The sequence below is a fragment of the Apaloderma vittatum genome, unplaced genomic scaffold, assembly GCF_000703405.1.
Source record: "Apaloderma vittatum isolate BGI_N311 unplaced genomic scaffold, ASM70340v1 scaffold12606, whole genome shotgun sequence".
Taxonomy (NCBI): Eukaryota; Metazoa; Chordata; class Aves; order Trogoniformes; family Trogonidae; genus Apaloderma; species Apaloderma vittatum.
Window position 1 is genome coordinate 31,501 of NW_009722399.1, and position 23,030 is coordinate 54,530.

The 23,030-nt window shown below is 40.1% G+C and overlaps 1 protein-coding gene across 1 annotated transcript in view; it reads right to left on the bottom strand.

The window, feature by feature from the left end:
• Positions 1-1,988: 1,988 nt before the first annotated feature.
• Positions 1,989-23,030, bottom strand: part of LOC104275728 (melanopsin-like) — a 35,219-nt gene continuing 14,177 nt past the window's right edge. Inside the window, exons 2-10 of the mRNA XM_009871766.1 lie at positions 21,857-21,999; positions 19,460-19,593; positions 17,796-17,999; positions 17,188-17,359; positions 15,264-15,419; positions 14,016-14,123; positions 8,862-9,036; positions 5,608-5,757; positions 1,989-2,378 (exon numbers count right to left, since the gene is read on the bottom strand). Of these exons, the coding sequence (XP_009870068.1) occupies positions 1,989-2,378; positions 5,608-5,757; positions 8,862-9,036; positions 14,016-14,123; positions 15,264-15,419; positions 17,188-17,359; positions 17,796-17,999; positions 19,460-19,593; positions 21,857-21,990 (1,623 nt within the window). The 5' untranslated portion in view covers positions 21,991-21,999. The remainder of the gene's footprint in view (positions 2,379-5,607; positions 5,758-8,861; positions 9,037-14,015; positions 14,124-15,263; positions 15,420-17,187; positions 17,360-17,795; positions 18,000-19,459; positions 19,594-21,856; positions 22,000-23,030) is intronic.

Below are 23,030 nucleotides of genomic sequence, written 5' to 3' on the forward strand. Positions count from 1 at the left end.
TGTCGTGGTGCTGCCCTGGCTCAGGCCTGGCCCCCGGCACCGTGCATCAGGGCTGCACATAGACAACTACATGCATGATGGGGCTCCACCACCCTTTTCCCCTCTTCTCTAGAAGGTAAGGAGCTATGTTGGCCTTGTTTCTGATGAGGGTCTCTAGGAAGCAGAGTACCACAGATAATAATAGCATTAAGAGCGTTAATATTGCAAGAGGCAACGTGTCTCAGCAATCACTTCTGTAACCCACCAATGTGGGTTTTTTCCCTAAAGGGAGCACCGCGTATACTAATAACAAGTGTCTCACGTCTGAGTCCTCTCAAAGGTCTGCTGTGCTGACACCTGGCAAAACCCTGGCAAATTTGGAGGTGTTCCTCACTCTCCCTGGCTGCTTTGGGGTTTAGTTTGATCTTCAGTGGTGTTTCTGTCTAGCTACTTGCAAACAATATTCATGTTATATTTTTTTTGTAATAAAAACATAATAATAAAAAATATTTCCATGCTTTCTATCTTTCCATCTTTTTTTTGCATCAGCAGAACAGGAAAAGATAAATTACTTCTTGAGGCCAGCCAGTGCATACACAAAACTTGGAAATACTCTCAGTGGTCTCTGCACAATCTAGAATAAAGTCAAGGGAATAAACCAAGACTATGAACATAAACTCTCACTCTCTTGTTGGATGCCTGAATGCTATTAGTCTCACTGGACCAAATATTTGCAGTATTATAGCCAAAAAATGCCTGCTTTGTAGTAAGATATACTGATATTATGTGGAGAACTATATAGTTCTACTTGTCTACATTTCAAAGTCAGAGACTGAAAGGTAGAGAACACATTATAAAAGGGAAAAGGAGTAACACAAGGAAGAATGCATTTAAGAATGAAATGCTAGGAGGTTCTTGTGAGCCTGAACAATAATGTGAAGCACAGATAAAATAAGTAAAATCAGTTACCACAGACAAAAATGTGACTGGAGATTCTGTAGCAAACACCACATTACCATGGAGTTTTCTCCCCGACATGATGTTTTACCCGCTCTGGTAAGTGACCTCTGCTAAGCGACCTGTAGGAAAAGACATCTGCTGAGTCCTTTTGGAGGAGGAAAGGAGAAGAATCGCCTCTGAAGAGGCAAGTGAGACATAGCAGCCAAGGCTTTATTTTTATTGATGTCTTGTCAAGCCAGCTGTGAATGTTCACCCTTTTAATCACAGACTCATTAGAATCCATACATATTTAGTCCAGACTGTAATTCTGAAGTGCTCTAAATGCTTCTACAGGTAGTAGTGTATCTTTTAGCATATAGCACCTTGCATTTCTACATTCAGGTGATCATACTAATACTAAGGTAAAATTCAAATTCCTAGCACTAAACTCTAAAAGCAAGCAGTCACTTCCCAGTTACACCATCAGTATGTTTATTTCTGCTTAGCAAGCTGCCTATTTAAAAACAAACAAAAAACAAAAAAAACCAAAACCACCCAAAAACTAATGCTGAAAAGAATTTGATTAAAAGGCAGATCAGATCATCTCGCCATTTGCATTACCACTGGGACTGGTGGAAGCCGTGTTCTCATGGCACTTCCCACCACCGTCTGGAAGAGAGCTGCCAAAGCAGGAGTGTTGTTTCATGCGCAGGTAGCAGAAACACTGAGCAACTGCCCCTGCTCTCATTCAGTCATTTTTTTCTTCTGCTGGCACCTCCACCTGCGGTTATGAATCAGGGCCCCATGAAGCAGGTGGCCGACTTGATGGATGTCACTTGATCTTGCTGCCAGATCTTCCACTGCTCATTTCCTGCAGAACAATCTGAAAGAAAGCCTGTTTCCATGCTTGAGCTGGGCTGGACAAAGATAAATCCAAAGGCTGCCTAGTGACTACCGTATAAACATACAAAAAGTCTGATGATCTAACCTATGAGGCTTTGGTTATTTGGTATAATTGAGTAGAGAAGATGCCAAGAAAATAATTACTGGAAAGTTTTCTTTTGACAAATTTAGGACAGAAATTTCTCAACCGCTTCAAGGAACTCTATGGATGAGCTAAGCCCTTCCAAGTCCAGCAGATTGCCCTTTTTGTCATGAAAGTGGAATAATTCTGGCTCTTCCTGTCCCAGTTCCTCTTGAAATAGGTTGGTCTCTGAGGTAGGAATGATGATGATGCGAGGGACCGTGCTGCTAATGATAGAGTCCAGGACTCCATTAATTTGACTTTCTTGGCTTGCCAACTGTGAAGTACCTGAGTCTCCTCCTCTGCTGATGCTGCTGCTATTCAAACCAACAGGCAAAGAGGCTGCTTTTAAGGAGCTGGTCACGAGCCTTGCAGGGGGACTGCGTAGGACTGGCTGCCCAAGCACCTTCTCCAAACAGCTGGAGGAGATTGAAACCTGGAGTGGAGACATAAACTTTAGTGTTGTCATACAGCATACGACTATGGAAACTAGTAGCTGAAATACTCATTGCCACTAGTCACTGTGCGAGCCACCAGTCATATTTTCCAAACACTTGAATCGTTGACTAGAAAGAGGGAAAATCATGATGTGTTAACATCTTCAGCTTAGAAACCGGGATACTAAATGAAGCAAAAGAAGACATGCTCAAATATCAGCAGAGACACAAAAGAAAAAAAGGAATTAAAAAAAAGTGCCCGTTCTTACACTTGCCTGACTTTCGGGTTAAAAAAAATATTTCTCTTTTTAACACATCTTAATTGCAGACTTCTCTATTGCAGATACTCCTGGTCTAGTTAAGAATTAAGTTAGTTAAGATCAGTTAATCTTAAGATTTAGGAGTCATCATCTCAGTCTTAGCTAGTAGTTTGGCATAATATTTTACTGTATAGCAAAAGTCTAGTCTAATTTTACACACCGAAACCCAAACACATTTGTTTTCCACACAAATTTCATTGCTTTAAAAAAAAACAACAAAAAAAACCCAACAAACCCACTATCTAGCATCACTCTCTCTCCCTCTATCAGTACGAGTTTAAAATTAGATACTGAAGCATTGTGGAAGCATTCACCAATTCCTATGGATAATGATTTCTCCAGCCACTGTACTTACCTACCCAAGTAGGGGTAAGCACAATGTGCTAAAAGAAGTGGTTTAAATCAACCAGACGGAAAAGAAAATTCCATTCTTCCAGATTAAAGGTAACGATAGAATCAAAAAAATCCAAACTCAAACCCACTCCTCCCTGCTTCAAGTGCTGTTTTCATTGCAGCAGAAGGATGGATACGGCTTAGTGGACAAGATAACACTTCCAAGGCTTTTTTAAATAGCTTTCAAGACGAGTAATTCCCTTGGCATAAAACCTGGATGCACAGAGCACACTTGGCAACTCTCCTTTGAAACCAAGTACCCAAACCTCGTAACATTTGCCTGCATTTTAATGTTTCTGAAAACCTTCGCTGCCATGCCAGGTTTACAGGTGTCATTCTACATCAAGTCTGTTCCCATCCTAACTGACCGTAGTAAGTCACGGGGTTGGATCACGCCTTTGTGGCAGCACAGAAAACATTAGCATGAGTTTTTATGCTCTGGAAACCACTGATTCAGCTTTTTTATTTTCACCTGAGGAATACTTTTTCTTTTTTGACAACCCATTTGCAACTGTCCATTAAAGAGTCTTGATCTCAGTTAGTGAAAATAATTCAGAGGTAGGCAAATATTTTAGATGTTGTTGAGATGGTCTTCTTAAAGAAAACAAAGGAAGTCTAAGATTCTTTTTTAAAAAATTTATTTAGTTAAAAAGCTAGATAATTATTCATCAAATTCACACTTGCATTTTCATAACTGAGAATTTCTGGAAGTGCTGTAACTGGAATTCAGTCATAGACAATCCAGTAATGCTATTAAAACCTTAAAAAAAATATCTAAAAATGTAGTAGTGTTTCTGTAGGATTAGTTGTATTTTTTTTAAGGATAAATTGGTGTCCTCATAGTTGAACATTCTAACTGAGCTTGACACATAAATATTTATTCTGATTGAATGAATATTGATACATTGCATTCAGCAAACAGAGAAAGGACCTTCCCACCACACAGGCATCTTTGCTGAAAATATTAAGCAAATGAGGCTTTGACCATTCAATGTAAATGAACACATATCTCAGCGAATACCACCAAAAGCCTCAACTTGAAGCTGCTCCGTTCAAGGTTATTTATCAAAATAGCACAAGAGATGTCTTTCAAAGAAAAATTATCGCATCTCAGCCTTCTTGTGGGCTACACAGTTGCTAAATTCCAGGAATATTTAATTATTGAACACCTTTAGGCAGACCACCTTAGATTTATTTTGTTTTCCTCCTTTATGAGACAAAAAGCTGGTGTTTCTCCAGAACCTGGAGGCAAACTCTTGTCTTTGCCACTTGCCTACAACCTTGGACGGTCTGTGCTAGTGACGGAGGGCAGTGGAGGCTGGTAGTAGATTTGAGTCCATGTTGCCTACCACTACATCTGAAGCCACTGTTTTTCCATTAATACTATCCCCAACACTTACAGGAAATGACCAAAGTTTCTCAGGACTTGATCTTAAGGAGACACATGAAAGAAGACAGGGTAGACGCATGCAGGAACTGGGTAATTGGATGGCTGGAAATTTCCAGAACAGCTCTTGTTTTAAACTACGCTCTCTCTAGACAATTAGCCTCAGAGCTGGAAAGGAACACATGGGAAAAGAGGCAGATGCTGTAGCTGCCGAAGGTGCAGGTGTTGGGTTACACACGGTACAGTAACCTCATAAAAAAGTGCCTCAATCAAAAAGTGGGTGCTACTCGGTCCAGCCACAGACAGGGGATTGCAAGCCTATGTCTGTCTTTTCTTGAAAATGCAGCACTGATATCTGCTTGACATTGTGTCACTTGTACAAATATTCATCTTGAAACCAGTACTACAATTCTGGCAGAAACTGACTCCTGGGTGACTTACTGCTCCCATCCCCAGCAGTTCCTCAAGGAACAGGGTGGTCCTCACTAGCATGATGCCAAACCTCAGCGGTTTGGCAAGGAGCATGATGCATCCACAGAAGATGCGCTGAGTACTCACCGTCTCCTCTTTCAGTGAGGGAAGGGTGGCAGCTGCCAGACTCTCCCACCCTTAGGGTGAAATGGGAGTTTCTTTCTTGTCTTCCTCCTCAACAAAAATAAAACATTTTAACATACACTGAAAAGCAGAAAAAGGGTGGCTTCTATCATGTCAAACTCTGTTTTGTAGCCCTGACTTTGTGATAAAAGGAGGCTGACACAATATAGAACACAAGGGTCAGGATGGGAGGAACCAGAGCTGAGGTAGATAAACAGGCAAAGAGGCAAAGAAGGCACCTTCTTACATTTGATGCTATTGACTGTGCTTTAATGCAGCTTTAGAGCAATGAGCTAATGTTGGCTTTCCAAAAAAAGGCAACATATTAGTAAAAAAATGTTAATAAGGCATTATTGTCATTCTCATTAGTCACAAAAAAATAACAGCAAATATGAAGAGGACATTGAAAGTAATATAAATAAAGCCTACAGATGAAACAGGTGGGTATAAGGGCTGAATTATTATTCCAAAGATTATGTACTGTAACAAGATTAACTTTAAAATGGAGAGTCCCTACAGAGATTTTTTTCTGACCTTTTCTGCAGTTGGTGGATCACGGCTGCAGGTCTTTGGGAGTAGGTCTCTCTTCTCCTGTCTCAGACTTGTTGAGAAAGAATGACTTCGTCGAGGCTGCAGTTTCTTATGAACTGGCTCTACAGGATCAAGCTCTACAGTGCTCCAGGTCTAATCAGAAATGAGGAAGGATTTCAGACAGTTACATCCTTTCTCAAGCTCTAAAAGTTCTCAAACTCTAGCAGAAAGCATGCGTACTTGCACAAAATTAAAGCTGTTCTAACACAGATCTCACACTCAAAAATCCCCTGGGGAGAGGCTTGATTTTTAATCCTGTCACACTGGGCTATTCTTCTGAACCAAAAAAAAAAATCTTTGAAATAATGAAAAATTATTTAATCTTTTCACCAGGATGTTTTTCAACCTTTTTTATCGTATTGCTTGTGCTATGCTTATAGCTGCATAGCACCTAAAGTCTAAAGACCTTATAACCAATCTGTTGAATATTGCATTCTGCATGACTATCAGCTGGTAGAAAACAGTGGAGAGGGACAGGTCCAAAATCACATTTGTATACAGCCCAGCTACATAACCAGAAGACCCAGACCTTCTCAAGCCCCATGAGCTTCCTGCTTTTCTGAACCATCATTAGTGGATAAGAAGCAATGGGTGTGCTCTGCACTAATTTTCCAAGTCCGTGACAGTAATGAAGAAAATAATGACATTGTAACCATTCCATTCCATTTATGTGCTTGAAAGAGCCTGTAAATCCATCATTCCTAACTTTGTGGAAACCAGTGCATAGTTTGACCGTATCATAGAATCATAGAAACATAGAACAGTTTCAGTTGGAAGAGACCTTCAAGATCATTGAGTCCAACCTCTAGCTCTCAAGCATCCCCTCGTTACCATAATACGATCCATGGCCCCTTGACACAAGTATTATCTCTTCCAACCGCACTTAAAAAGCAGCTCATAACAGCTGATCTTACTGTGTCAGTCCCTACTCAACTCTCCAATTTGGTACTAATGTCCCACTTCTGGTGTTTACACAAATGCCTGAGATGCCTTCTGTAGGTCTCTTCATTCCAAGCTATAGAAACTTACTCATTTTGGTTTTAAGATTTTTTCCATTTTGAAAGGAAAACCTGCTCTTTGTCACACCACCTATTTTTGTATGAGCAGATTCAATGGGCCTGTGTGAGTTAGAATTGTTTTGACCTGTCTTCTACATGAAATTCATATACCGCCTTCTATTCATGTCTTCATTTCTCATATTAAAAAAAAATCCCACTTAAAATTTTAAGTGCTGAGACCATTTCTATTTATGTAGAAACCATCCCTCCTTATATCTATGTATTGCCACCCATTTATTTCTCCTCTCTTGTGGAATCAAACTGTAAATGCAACTCACAAATACATTGGCTTCCTACACTAACATGTACATAACACACAGAGTAAAGTGTTGGTGGCAACAGCTCTGTCTTTTACAGTGTTGCCGGTGTCATGCCTGCCCATTAATACTTCATTGGAGCATTCAAAAATTTCATTCAGTCATGCTGTCATGCAAGAGGCATTGAGCATAGCTTTTATTTCAGCAGCTGCTGGTTCAGCTAAAATCCGTACAGCCGCACTGAGCTGTCGCTTGCCCCAAGGACAATCACCTTTGCGTGTTACGACTCAGCAAAACACGGTGCTGTGCATCACTAGCAGCCGGTGTTTTAGTTGAGTCTCCTAAGGCAAAGCTGTGCCACAGGCTGGAGTCTCTTAACCACATTTTCCCATCTCTTTAAATAGCAATCTCAATCAAACCCACACAATAACCTGCTAACTCAAACAAACCAAAACCAAGTAGTGAAAAACAGCAAAGAACAGAAAGCTTCTTGGGTCACGATGGGTGACGCAGATGAAATTACCTCCAAACAAAGGACTAACAGGAGATAATTTAGAAATAAACTTTAAGACAATGAAAATGAAAAGGTAAAAAGGCAAAAAAGGCTGGAAATAAGTAAATGAGGAGCATCTCCGTTTTAAGCTATGACAACACATTTCCCTGTTGCTATACGTGCTATCTACAACCAGTGAATGAAGCACAAGTGTAAGCAGAAAAGTAGTCCCCATGAACTCAGTGGGATACAGATACATACAGTGCAGGTGCTCTGTTTGCTCAAGCTTATAAGCAACCCCAAACAAAATATATTTTTTTTTTATGGTAGGCTATTGGCACGTTGCATACACTGACCTCATATTCCAAGGATAATCTGGGTATTTTACAGTCTATGAAATCATCACAGTTAATACTCTCATGCATCACTGTGTAATCAGTGGTCTGTGAATGGAATTAAATCAGCAGGATAGGTTATCTCATTTTCATTTACATTGCAACAAAAATACTTAGGCATTTATTTATATCTTCAAGCACCAATATGTACACTGAATTTCATAGTGAGTAACTTTTTTCTATCTCATTAATGTCTTTTGCCCTAATATAGCAACAATTAGATAAACACGAATGTGCTGCCAATGCCCTGAAGACTATGAAAGGCTAGGCAAGCAAATCTGGGGATCCTCAGGCTGTGTTGTGAGGTACAGTACGAAAACATTCCACAAGAGTCCCATTAATGAGACTTGAGATGCGCTGCTTGCAAAACATCCCACCTCACTCCAGGTGTAGGAGTCTTCCACTCCTTATGGTTAAAATTCAGGGAAACAAATCAAAAAGTTTCCTGTCCTACAGGAAATGCATTTCGTTTAAAATATAAGGCAGCTTTTGGATAGGTTCAAAAACTTCGGATGGAAGACTGTTTTGCTGTCCTTCAGCCCCTTCAAATACTGAATTATAGGAGGTGATTGGTGACATGGAGAGTGCCTGCCAGTGACTCTTTTTACATAGAATCACAGAATGGCCTAGGCTGGAAGGGACCTTAGAGATCATCTAGTCCAACCTCCCTGTCACGGGCAGGGATGCCTCTCAACTAGATCAGGCTACTCAAGAACATTTTAATTCACATCAAAGACAACCTGAACATCCACAGTCCCTGTAGGCATCTGAACCATGCAGATATGCTGGCCTAGATGCTTTCTCTGGCCAGAAATCATCACTGATGAACTCCAGCAAAGGCTTTGCAGAAATGACCTCACATGACCAAAAACATCTAGCTTCCACCATCCTTTTCCATTCTCTCATTTTGAATACGTATTTATAGAGTCACTTATTTTGGGAGTTGGAGAAATATCATACTCACTTTCCTTCATGGACACAAGAAAAGACTTACAACTTCTCCAGTGGAAACTGATGCAACACAAGTGCTCTTGGACCTGCCAGCAAGAGACTGATGGCTGGAGAGAGAGGTCCTGAATGATGACTCATTTATGGAGCCTCTCAGGAGGTCGTTCTTTGATATTCGTATTAGGAACCTCAAGCAGGGAACAGCATTATGGATGGTTTTTCTAACGGGAGAAGAAAAAGAAAAGAATGGCACATTGATCATGCAGCTTTGGAAATCATTTGGTGAAAGTACTATGTCTTTACATAACCTCAGCAGTTTCTGGTTTTGATTGAGGAGGTCTTAAAGACTACATGGAAACAGAATGGTGTATCTAGTGAAAGCTACTCGGCAGGCTGAAAGGAAAAGAGCAGGTGGCTTCTGGGTCTCAGGTCAAACCACTTGTATGGAAGAGCTGCATGAATAAGCAGTAAGAATTGAAAACATCTTGAAGAGCATGATTGCTTCTGATGTAATTAAGAAGCTAACCCAGAAAAACTTTCAGGTTAGCTGGTATGAAGTTCTTCATACTTCTCCACTCATCCCGTGCAAAGGCACAGGACGAGTGGAAAAAAATGAAGGAGGAGAGGACCAGAAGAATCGGATGTTGTTATTTATCTGTATTATGTCTGGGTTTGGGGTGCTGTTTGGGGTGCAGGAGGCTGGATTAAAACAAAGAGCTGATGTTGTGCAGAAAATAAAGTTTTGAAAATCAGCAAGAGTTTACAGGACACGAGAAAATACCAAGCCACCGTAGGTTCACTTTTATGTTGAAGACCTCAGGCTGGTGTTGAAAAAGCAGCTGCTAGCTCTTTTTCCCAAATGAGAAGCTGATCTGCTTCCCTCACACATAGACATAGCTTCTGATGTCTGCCACAGCCTACCTGGGGCTGCAAACTATGCAATTATTTCAGGCTGGTGTAAAACATACCATCCTATTACAAGGGATTTCATGCAGACAACTCCTCACGCTGGAGGTTCAGGAAAACTATGTCTGATGGGGAATTTCCAAGGGCAGCATAAGAACATTTTTGATCTCTGGAGAGACCAGAGTTTTAATTTTACTAATAATTGGGAAGACTGTTGAGGGATATATTGTGGGCTGATTTTGAAGATAATTTTAATACTATCCATGTGAATTACATAATAGGTGTAAACTGAGGTGCTTTAATAATATTTTCATAATTTTATGAAATAAAGGAGTCACCCCAAATCATTCATATAAATATATATAGATATAGATATAGATATATATAGTAATTGCAAACTTTTGTTTTAAACAAATAATTTTTTGTATAATTGTGTTTCACTTGGGAGCAAGCTGGAAACAGGGAGATGCAGAATTTCCCTGTTTGCTATGAACAAATGATTACAAAACCTAAAATCTAAGACAGTTTCTGCAATAAGTCTAAAAGAGCCCAGTGACATTCTCTCGTATATGGGTTGTTAAAGGATTGAAAACTTTCTTCCCTCACAAAACAGCATTTAATGAATTAAAACGTTCCACACATTTCCTTACTTACCCATATGTGTTACTTTCAGTGATACCTATCAGGGAGAGAAGTGTGTTTCTCCTTTATACTGGTGGGGAGGGCATGGGCAGAGCTGTATATAGCAATTAATCTCTCAGACTGGTTCTTAAAAGCCAAGTGTTAGCACAAAGGTCACTATTACATTTTTATTTGCTTTCATTGTAATGTACTTTTTTTTCCCATTACTTAAGGTAAGGAAATCCCCCAAAAAACTTATTTGATTTGTTGGGGTGTTAAGACGTTGTGACAGCAACTCTCTGTGCCAAAAAGCACCTTGCTTTGGTATATCACTGGTTTGAGCCATATCTGAATGCTTTAGATCCTGATTTCTAGAAAGATTTGGAGAATAACTTTGATTTAACTAGCTTCAGTAGTTCCAATACAAAATGGCAATTCATCCACTGACCAAGCACTTGAGTCTAGGGCCCGAACAGACTGGCATATTTATCCATCATTGGGTAAATTACTTTCAAGGAAATTATCCAGGAACCCTGGACTTTACATACATGTTCATTATTCACTATTCAAGCAAAATTGGTCCTGCCAAGATGTTTTCACCAGCTGACTTATTGGTTTACTGTAGCTGCTTTTTCTGTTTTAAAACTGCGTGTTTGATTCTTCACAAAGGACCCAACATTACTTCTTTTCCTGTCTGGGTAACTCCTAGGTCTATGGAAAGTCTTCACAACAACTCCATAAACACTTCTGTTGCTGATGTGTCTAGAAATATAAAGTAGGAAGCAAGAAAAAAATAAACCAAAACACTTTTTAAGAGAATGTCTGAAATCCTCTGTGGGCTCCAGACTTTTTCTTAATATAGTCTTAAATGAAAAGCCGATGCTGGTAGGAAAAAGACTAATTAAAGCAGTTCACTGTATGGTATCTGCTTTGAAAATATTCACTTGACCTTGCAAAAATAATATAAGGAATCACTGAACACAATAACTTTGGATTAGAAAAAATACCAATTTCATGATGTGCCAGCCAGTCATGCAAAACTCAGTCAACTTCTGCAGGACATCTGCCACTAGGCATTCTCTTATTTTAAAATACTCTATCACCTTCAAAAAATAAGATGGCCTGAGGTTTTTGGAGGATGCGAAATGGTAGTTTCGATAGCAGACTTTTCAAACAGAGCATAATTTTTCACAATTTTTGGGTGTATTTCCACCAGCTTCTGAGAAACTTTAACTGTTCTTGGAACCACACAGTCATTGATCAGATAATTCAAAACAGTGAACTTAATGTCCAGCTCCCAAATCCTCGTTTTCAGGCAAAACTTAGAAGCTTTTCTGCTTCTCGGGTAAGACAAACTTCATACCGACGACTAACCCTGCCATCTAGTGGCACATATCACTATGGCACCCACATGTTTTCGTCCAAAATTTTGACGCAGCATCCCTCTTTGGTAAAAACACTTGGAAAGACTTGCAAACACTCTAGAGATATGCTGAATATCAGTTCTGCTGCAAGCATTTATCCTTTTATATAAAAAAGTATTTTTTCACTGACAGCGTTTCAAAAACACATTACACACAGCTATGGGAGGAAATTGCAAGCTCTGAACTATGCCTTCTGTGTGAGGTATAATTTCTTCTGAGTACACTGCTGTGAGTCGTAAAGGTGAAAAAATATTTAGGATCCCACCTTACGCTGGAAATAGGGCTGAGAACACAATGAAGGTGTATCCCTTCCCTAAACAAGCAAACAAAAAATCTCCAAAAACAGCTCCCCAGAAAACTATTTTTTTTGTGGATTTTTGGAACCCAAGTATTTTTGAAGTTTTAACTAAAGTGGCATGCTTTGCCAGTACTTGAATAGGTTCCTCAGCTGAAGCTGGGAGGCTATTTCCAGATGAAGCATTGACTTCAAAAAAGAAGTTCTAGCTTGCATAGTGTCTGGGAAGTGCAGCTAAGTTTGTGCTTGTTTGAAACCATTCAGCAGAACACCGTACCAGCTTATTCACTTGCAGAAGTATTTTGGAACTCCCTTTAGGACTACACAACTGAAGACACAATCATTTTTGATGTGTCCATACTATGCACGTCTCCAGGTCCTAGCTACCTCAAAGAGCAGGTGACCTTTCTCAAATGCAAGGTGGCTCCTTTTCGTGCTTTCCTTAAATGTTGGGGAAGGCTGAGCTGGTCTCTGGAGACCAGCTGGGATGCTCTGGAGAAGTTATTAAAGATTATAATGGGCTGCCTTCTGCAAAGAGAAAGGTTTCTGATTCTTTGGAGGAGTGTCTTTCATAGTATATTAAATTATCATCCTATTCACCTAAGCTTGCAAGTTTCCCATCAGAGTGACAGTATGGAAATTTTTTTTTTACAATGCATTGTTGCCTTTCTAATAATCCACTCCGTGGAAAGAAATTGTATTTATTCTCTCTATTCCTTACTTTACTGCAGTCAGAAGACCTGGATAAAAGGCCAGATTCATACCTTTTAGCTCAGAAATTCATTCACTGCCTGTGAGAGAAGGAAATAAACAGCAAAAAAAAAAATGTTAGCTAATCATACAGCTTATTGAGACTGAATAGTGTTTGAATATTGGCTAGTGAAATTGTGCTGGGTTGGCACAGTATTCTGTTTTAAAATACATAGTAATTGGTATCTGTACTAATAAGTAGAATTTAAGTATAGTATAATTTGCCTGTGGAGCCATAGGTTTGGAAATACTTCATATATGAAAAAAACACTGAAGTGTTTCAGACAAGTGATCAACAGTGTATTTTGTCCATTGAACTCTATTAGTGTAGCGTAAAACTCTTTAAGACAAAGTGTTTTTGAAAAAGGTAGAGAATGAAAAGTCTTTTTCCCAAAACTAAATGAAACAAAAATGAAAACAGCCTTCAGAATATACTTCTTTCCACAAAGTAGAGCGTTTCAGAAATGCCTGCTTTATTTTTTGAAGGCAAATACTTGTTGACCAAAGTTAGCCAGCCTGCTAACTAAAAAGCAATATTTTCAATATATTTGGAAAACTCTCTCATTTGTAGGGAGCTCACTTTGGATTATCAGCTTCCTACGGCTCCCAGTTCGCACAGAACTTCTATGAAAATGCTGTTTACTTTTTACAGAGCTTCTCCCAGAGACCAGCGACTTGTTTATATTAGTACCAAAGTTGGCATAAAAATAACTGAAGCACTTCAGAATACCAAATCTTGAACATATGCCTAATATAGCTTCTTAAATAGGTGACGATATGATTTTCGAGCCTCTCTGGTTAGGACCTATTATCTGGAGAGTGCTCTTTAGCAGCTGTCCCCGATATGGCAGAAGAAGACCCTGAGCATCACCACCTCCTCCTCCTTTGTCAGTCATGGTCTTGTGCAGCCCCACAGGACAGAGCAGCGTTGTGAAGGGGAAGAAAGGTGAAGGGAGGGAGTGTTCTCCTCTGTTGGCCACCCCTGAGGCCACACCTGGAGCTCCATGTGCAGTCTGGGCTGCCCTGCACCAGGTGGATATGGTGCAGGGTCTGACCACCTGGATCCCATCATGGGATGGGGCATGATCAAGGCAGAAGTGAGCATCGTCACATGGGGTGAGGCTGAGGGAATGAGGGTATTTCATTCGTTGTAAGATACGCTTTTCCAAGTATAGTTTTACACATACCTATATGTTTACTGTACCTGTATCTTGGGTGAATTATGGCATATATGATGGGGTTGTAGACTGCAGATGCTTTGGCAATAACTGCTGGCACAGATTTGGAATATGGTGTTAAGGTGTTGCCTCGACTAAAACAAAGCAAAAACATTACACACAGCTATGCCATGGATTAATACTAAATTACTAAATCATATAACTCTTTTTGACTGTTTTTTGTGCTGTGGCATCTTTATAAGGAACATCCCATAAATGTTAATTCACTTAAATGCATTCTTTGCTCAGACGAAAGGCTTGCATTTGACAGCGCATACTTAGTTCCATTTGTTTGGAGAAGAGGAAAGACAGGCAAGTAACTAGTTATCTATTTGGGGATGACCAGGTACACAAAGAATCAACTTCTCTATTTCTACACTAGGTGAAAAAGAAAACACAAAAACCCCACCAAAACAACCTGCATCATGAACATCTGGGAAAAGCAAATGGTGATTTAAAAAAACCCAACAAACAGACTCAAACCTAAAACTTTCAACAGCAACAGCCACACTGCACAGTAATCAGTGTCAGTGACTCAGTTGCAAACACTGTGGAAGGAAGAGAGGACTAGAAGTAGCTTGAAACCAACTTTCTCCTCTCAACTTTAAGCTCTCACAATCAGTCATGTGTGATCTACATCAGTGCTGGCTAATCACAATTAATATCATAGAGTCACAGAGTGGCTTGGTTTGGACTGGACCTTTAAAGATCATCTAATTCCGACCTTTATGCTATAGGCAGGGACACTTTCCACTAGATGAGGTTGCTCAAAGCCCCATCCAACATGGCCTTGAGATCAAGAACATGCACTGACAAGATAACAGGTCCCTTTGGAGCAGAGAGCAGCTGGAGGAAGACAGAAGCTCAGGGGTGAATATCCAGGAATATAACCTCTTTTCTGCCCTCTGTTAGAGGCAGCAGTATATGGAGGAAGCTTCTTGAGAGAAGAGGTGTTAAGAGAGAAATGAGGTAACTCCTCCAATTCATACAAAGAAAGTATCATGGGGGATGTGTACCAAAAATGCAGATAAAACTCAAAATAGTTTTAAAATACATAGAGTAATAATCACTTTTCTGGCTTTATTCACAGGGACGTAGTGAAGAATGCAATATCACCTCTAAAGCAGTAATTATTTAAAACCCTTTCAGAAGGAATATCTGTTTCTTGTGGGTGACAGTACTAATCATATTTGTTTCAGAATAGCCCATACTCTCTGGATTATGTTTCCACTTACCCTGCCCAGGCAATCAAGGTGACACAGGCATATGGAGACCAGGACAAGACAAATACAATGATGACCACAAAAGCAATTTTTGCCAATTTCCATTCATTTTTCATAGACTGAGAGAGGTAGGCTTTCCGGCTGCAGGACCCCAGCCTTTGAACATCTCTGTGAGGGAGGAAAAATACAGACATGTCAGCAGGAGGGTGAAAATATCCAGGTGCAACATCTCTAATAAGTTCTCAGAAATAAGCAAAATGAAGCAGATTTCAACTTCCTCTGCTCTAACTCTTCTTTTGTACTCTGATATTTAAAAACTCTCAAAGGTAATTAATGTAGTAAAATGGTTCCAGGCTTTTTATTTGTCTGTGGGACTGAGCCAGAAGAACCCCTGGGGCTACACGATGGGACTGCCATGTCCTTATCCTAACACAAGGAGGGATTCAGGCTGGGACGGTAAAGGGTGGTACCCCTTGCCCTTCGTTACTCTCAGAGGTGGAACAAGTAAAGACATGGATGCAAAAACCAAATCTTATGGCCCTTCCTTTTCAAGGGAGGAACAGCTTGCAGCAATTCCAGCTCATGAGGTGTCATGTGCTACAACACCCTGACTACTCAGAGGAACCTGAGCTTACAGGGACACTTTTACCTCCCTGAAGCTTTATTCTCTGGAGAATAGTGGTTTTTTGTGGGGGGGGGGGGATACAACAGGCACTCCTGATATTTTTTGAGAAAAAAGTCCCATCAAATTCTCTTCTCACATCAAGCAAACACTACATGCTTTATTTTTTAAAAAAATGGATTTTTAAGGGTTAGCATTTTAAATACTTTAGCAAAGAAATAACAATTTTTACAGTGTTGTTAAATTATATGTTTCAGGCTGAAGACTGTAATTACCAGCCAGCAGGGTAACAAACTGCTTCCTGGTGCGCTGTGAACATACTTGTAAAGTGAGTTTACTGTGTTAGTAAGCAAAAGACACAGAAAGATCTTGAAACACAGAAAAATGTGTGCTTTATGGGTGTAGAAGACACCATAGTTTTAGGGATGCATTCTTTGCTCCTTTGCTTGGTACAAAATACACATACACAAAGCAGAGTAAAAACCAAGACCAAGGCTTAATATAGAGTTCAGAAGAACTTCAATTTAGCCATAAACATGCTTTTAAAAGTGGAATTCTGCCTTATGAAGACAAATGATTTCAACAAATGCCTGCAGATAGGCATAGGGAAAAGCCATTGGAGCTGATGACACTCTAAGTGGTGGGAAGGACTCACAGCTCCAGCTGATACTGGATCAGACCAAATATAAGTCATGTTCTCATTAGGAGAAAAATAACTGACAGAATGAAACTACCTTACAGATGTAGCACTGTACTATTATTTTTATTTCAAATATTGATAAAGAATTTAAGAAAAAAAAGTGCCCCAAAAAGCACAGTCAGATACTGTGTGCACAGCTGTAAAGCTTGAGTGAACCAAAGGTTTTCTGGGATGCCTACCTTAAATAAAACTGCCAAAAAATATGAGGACTGTTAGGTTTATAAAGCAGCTCAAAGGTAGATGATTCCCCCCCATTGCTACATGCTGTTTATCATCCCTTGGGGATGAAAACTGTGCTGGAATGCACAAGGACTGTGTTCCTTGTATTGCAAATTTGAAATACATATAATCCAGACTATAACTTTATCTTATGTATTATTAATTACCACACTCTAGGATAAGATTAGAGCCACCAGAGATTTCAACAGAATACATATATACATCCATTTTATATTCGCAAAAATATTCCTCCACTTAGAGCTGTTAATGATCTGCCACTTCTAATTTCAATTCAGACGAATTTTTGATCCAGATTTTTCTGCAGCTAAACAAGTTGAGAAAATCTTCTGTTACAATAAAAGGGAAGATGCATTCATTTTAGCTACATTGCTTACCTGCCAGTCCGTCTTATGGCCAGGAACATAAATAAATAGCAATGGAATATTATTATCAGGGGAATAAAAAACACGCAGCAACATAAAATCATTGTGTAACTCCTATTTGCGGGGGAGTAGGTGACATAGTCCCAGGTACAGGATATCATCAATCCCTCAGGCACATAGGAACCTATGAAATACATGGAATACATTATTCACACACACACACACACACACAGAGACAAAGCTTACCCATTTGCTGATCTAACAACTGAGCACTTAAAATAAACCCCATACTGTATATGTAGTCTTCAAGAGCTATGCTGGCTGTATCATACGTGTGGTCTGAGAGCATGAGTGCCCACATGGAGAGGAGGTCCTGATTGCCAGACTCTCAGATACATCTAATATTCCATCCACAATTTGTTCTTCTTGAATACAACCTGGTGGTAGCAGGGATATCTGCACTGCAGTGAGTGCAGATATATGGTACAAGAAACCATCAGGTGGTGGCTAGGAATCCACCTCAGAACTTATCAAAAAGATCATTTTTTTTTAATGCCCTGAGCACCGCTAAAACAGAACACATCAGGGACACTAGAAGAGATAGAGGGCAGGCAACATACTCCATCCAAAAAGCGGAGCCACGCTCCATCCCAGGGAGTACAGCCAGACGCCAGCGATGATCTGCATGGTGCGTTTCTTCGAAGTCCACTGTATGGATTGCAGGGGCTTAGTGATCACAAGGTAGCGGTCGACAGAAATGGCTAATAAAGTCATCATGGAGGTTATTCCAAAGAGTGCCCCACAGAAAGCGTACAAGTCACAGCCTGAAGCAGAAAATGGCAATGTCAGGGATTTTCTTAAAACAGATGCACATTTTCCCTCAGAGCTAGACATGATAAGCCTCCCACTCTTCTCCTGGCTCAGGACTTCTTTCCTATTAGAAGAATTTTTTAGCCTCAGAATGTCATAGTTATTAGATGTTTATTAGAAAAAGCACAAATATTAATAAAATATAAACATATGTATTTACAAGCCCTGCTCTCCACTGGAGCCTGCAACTGGGAACTTTTCTTCAATGGAAAACTGCCTCAAAGAAAATCCAATCTAATTAAAGTTGCATTTTCCTGGACTGTTGCCCAATATATTGATCTTAACAGGCTGCAGCAGACATCTGTCTGCTAATGACAGATGAGTGTTTCAAAAAAATGACTTTGGTTTATATGGCTTAAAAATATAGGAGTGGTTTAAATGTGATGGCTAAAAGAACAGCTGTAAAACATAGCCCCAGCTTCCATATATAATAGCAGCACTTTAGAAAAAAACCAGACAGATTTTACATGAAACAGGTTTTGTTTTCCCCTCTGCATTCAAGCATTGCACTAGCAGATGAAAACTTGTAGAGTTACGCTCTGCCTAATATGATTCAGAAACCTATGTGAAATGATTAATCATTTTTTTGAGATTTTGCATCACCCTGTGTGTTAATAGACAACAGCCCACTGGGAACAGACAGGAGTCAAAGTACCAGATTAAGCCTTAAAGCATACTTCTTCTCAAGTCTTTGTAAGTAACCTGCAATTAAGGACCAAATCCCACTCAACCCAAATCAATTGCTTCATTTATGCCAGCGTCATAGTTGACACAGGTTTTATCTAAGGGGATGACTAAAGACATCCTGAAACTAAAGAGCCGCCTCTTCTGTGCTGCTGATACATGGTCTCTGGGCTCGCTCCACCAATACACAACCATTAATTGGTGCAAATTTTCATCCAATGATGTGATGAGCAGTATCAAACATCAACTGAGCGTGCATCAAATTTTCTTTCTTGCAGTTGGACAAAAAACAAGCTTAAATTTGCAGAGTCCTCCACAGACCATTCTTGTTTAAATCTCTTAACTAAATGTGAGGTTGCTAGAAGCATATTAATGGATATCAATGTGCATTTCTAAATAAAAATATTAACTCACTCTGGAATTAGTACCGGAAAGATTATTTACAACTTAATAATTTTTTCCACACATCTTCAGCTATAGCATTTGCCCTTGCAAGCTAAAGGGTAGCATGACTACATGTTGATGTTGACCCCTTTCCCAAATAAGACAAATGAATCAAACCCCTGACACAAAACCTGTGCCACCACGCTGACTGATGATGTCAAGAAACAAGGCTGTCACCCAAGAGTCTTGTGCTGTAGTTTCCACGGCACAAGCCAAGATTGTTATGGCTAAAACCGGCTACAGACAGCGTAGAGCTAGTGAGGTATGAATTAATGTTGGAAAGTACCTATATCTCCAAGTATCCACTCTCTGTGCAAGCTGTTGACGAAGCACATGGGTGCCTGAGTAGCTGACATCAGGAAGTCGCTCACAGCCAAATTCATGATAAAGTAATTTTGGGACGTCCTCAGCTTCTTGTTGCTTAAAAACATGAGAAATACATGATTCTAAATAGACAAAGCAAACAGTTAACTTTATAACTTTGCTTACCGGCATAAACAATTCCCGTCCAGGTTGGAATAGGTGGTTACTTGGAGTCAATCACTCGCTATCAGTCAATTACTGCAGTTACAGATAGAGTAATTTTGAAATGAAGACTGACAATAGCAGGATGGGTTAAAATTGATTGTTTCCTCTTCAAATTGGGGAGAATTCCAGCTGTCTTGAAAAATATGGATCTGTTCAGGGGAAGAACAGTCCCCTATAAATGCAGTAGCACTGAGTATGTCCTGCACTGCACAAGACCAGGATCTGAAGCCAGTTAGCACTGAAGGACCTCCTTTTGGTGAATTTTTAAAAGCTGCTGACCTGAAGAGTCGCCACATTGCTACCAACTAAATGACCCTTTGTAAAGTGCTACAGCATAAGCAGAACATGTGTGGAGATTTGAAAAAATACTTTTGTTTGCATACATCTAGTAAGAGAGAATTAAAAGTCTCAGCTGCAGATGAACAGGCAACATGAAATGCCACTACAAGGATCATGAAAGCAACAGCCAGTCTGCAAGCAAAGTTTGTCCAAAGAAAACATCGCTTGCAGCTTTTTTCCCCTATATCTCACCACCTCACATAGTCTCACTTCAAGGTAGAACCTACTCAGAAACTTTCAGCTGGTGTTCAAGATTACCCTTGGTGCTGGCTAAGAGGAATAAAGATGCTGGTAACATGATAAAGAACCTCTCACTTCTACGTGGGGTTATTAGGTTGAATACGCCCTTGGTGCTCTGATCAAATATGATATTCCTCTAGGAAAGTTAAATTAATTTGTGAGTTCAGCTCACACATATCTGCCTTGAAACTGTCACTTTTGAGGGATATACTGAGAAGGTATAACGCAGAGCTAGAAGTCCCTCAGTGTGAACCACTGTATTGGTTACATGGCAAAGTAAACCGTTTTCGTACCGAGAGTTTGGAACTCAGGACTTCTCACGGTGTCAGGTGCATATAATACAAAAGGAGGTGACTTGGCACACTCTTGGATGGATGCAGAATTTTATAAATAGCTTTGTTCTTGCAGCTTGCATGCAGCAATTCTCAATAGTTTGAAATAATTTTACCCGCAAACACCTCCCTTAGTGTAGATAGCTGAACAACTGAGACCTTTCTGATGTGCACTGAAATATTTGCAGCTAACGTGAATTTCTTGTCTTATGCTGGTAAAGAAATACTGAAAAAGAAATTGAGAAAGCCATCTCAATGTTCCTGCAACTCTGACAAAATCTTGGGTCTCAAAACTGCCTGCAAGAACTCAGTGAGAGAGGGTGAAGAGTCCGCAACTTTGCAGGTGGCTCGTCTGCCTGTGGTGATTTTCCTGCTTTGACAAATTAACGCTAAACACAGGCTAAATCAAACAAATGTCAAGAAAAGTAGAGAGCTTACACTGCTCATGAAGGTATCCACAGTTGCAGCAAATTCAATTTCTCCTTTATCTCTTATTAGAAGCCACTTACTCAAAATAACTAAACTAATTTTTAAGAATAAAATACTAATGCTTGGTTCATACCCATGCTGGTGTTTCTAGCATTGTAAACCCCCTCTGCATAAACACACATGATGACAGCAAGCAGTAAGTGAGGATTTTGATACCCAGCGTCACATTGTGGGACAGAAGGTGGCTATTTATTTTTGACGAGACATTTTTGTATACTGTAGCTGTGGTAGCTTTGCCTGTGTCCTACACTGTCAGAAGCCAAGTGAGCATACAAACTGACAGAAATCCTATCATCTGCCTGAAGTGGGGAACACACCAACGACATGAGACTATTTCATGTAGCACGTGGCCTTCTTGGGACTTCCAGAACATCTGGGCTGCTGGGAAGAGTGTCAGGTTTTGTGGAGTATTTCTGCAAATTCTACAGGATGAGTGAAGAAGTCTGTAGCAGGGAGACAGCGTTTTCTTTCGTTAAAAGTATTAAACTTTTCTTTAAACTTGCAATTGAAATTGCTTTTAGAATAAGGTATTCGCTTTCTCATTTTCTTTAATTCCTTAAAACAAGAGGAATTTACAGCGAGGTTATCAGTGATATGCATGGGTGGAGGGGAGGTTGGTACTTTTCCCTGACTTTTATTGCCATCAGCATTTACTTGGAGGTTTAATCCAAGAGGGAGACAATGCAGAACATCTTCACACAGGCATATGTGAACTTCAAGGCCAGTCAGATTAATCATAAAAGGAGTTTTTGTACCTGTAAAATGCGTAGAGAACTAGGAGATTTCCAATGATGCCAATGGAACCAATAATGAGCACACATGTTCCTACGGTGTAAAGAACATGGGCAGGGATGTCTGCCTTGGTCAAAGCATGTGGCTGTGTGCCCATGTTCAAACCCTAAATAGAAAACAGAGGAAAAGGAAAGTTTAGCCCACTCAGGACACTTATTCCAGGAGACATGCTCAGCCTGAAGCAAGGCAGAGCACTTTCTGCCACAATTTAAGCAAATGAAATACACACCTCTGAGCTCTTTTCAAATCCCAACCTTAAAAACATTAAATCTCCTGGGTCTCCTGAAGCTCCCTATCAGCTAACTTACAGCGCTATAAAACCTGGGAATTACCCTGGAAAAGGCAGGAGACCAAGGTCAAATCACAGCAGTAGTATCGTCTGTGTAAACAAAAATACACTAAAGAGTCTTGACACCTCTTCCACTGCCCTTTTTCTCCAGCACATGAATAAAACCCCACCAACTCTTTGTGGTTTTTGGGGTTTGCTTTTTTTAAAACTAATATTAGATTTATCGCCAGCTAAATTCAGCAGCAGGGCAGCCTACAGCTAATCCACTCAGCTCTTGTTACCAGTGAGAAGAGTTTGAATTGCCTGATGGAGATTCTTATTTACTAGGTCAAAAGCAGCTAAGTCATGCAGAGGCTCACACATGCCATCAGATCTGGATAGCTTAGTCAAAGGTACAGCATCTCATCACAGCTGAGGAACTGCTTTGCATCACTACTTTTCACTGCTGTGCAGTTCAGCAACATGTGGGGTGTGGAACAAGGCTGATTTTAGCTGGCAGGAGAGGAGCTGGGTGACAGAACATCTTCCAAATGATAACTATCACCTCACCGGTAGTATCGAAGTGGCCATTTGGAAATGGTGAGATGAAAGATTTTTTATTTTTTTCCCCCCATTACTAGCTCCTAATCTCCTAAGACTACTGCGTCTCCTTTCTGCCTTCTATCATTCCTCGCTCATCGATAAAGTGCACACGCTACAGCTCTCTCTTTGTACAATGCTTCTAGCAGTGGGTCTTATCCCACTGGGGGCATTCCCTGGGACAAATATTCAGCAGTAGGGAGCCCCTGGTACTATGCATAACACACACTGAGCATCTGCAAAACAGTGGGTCTTGGACCAGGCATGCT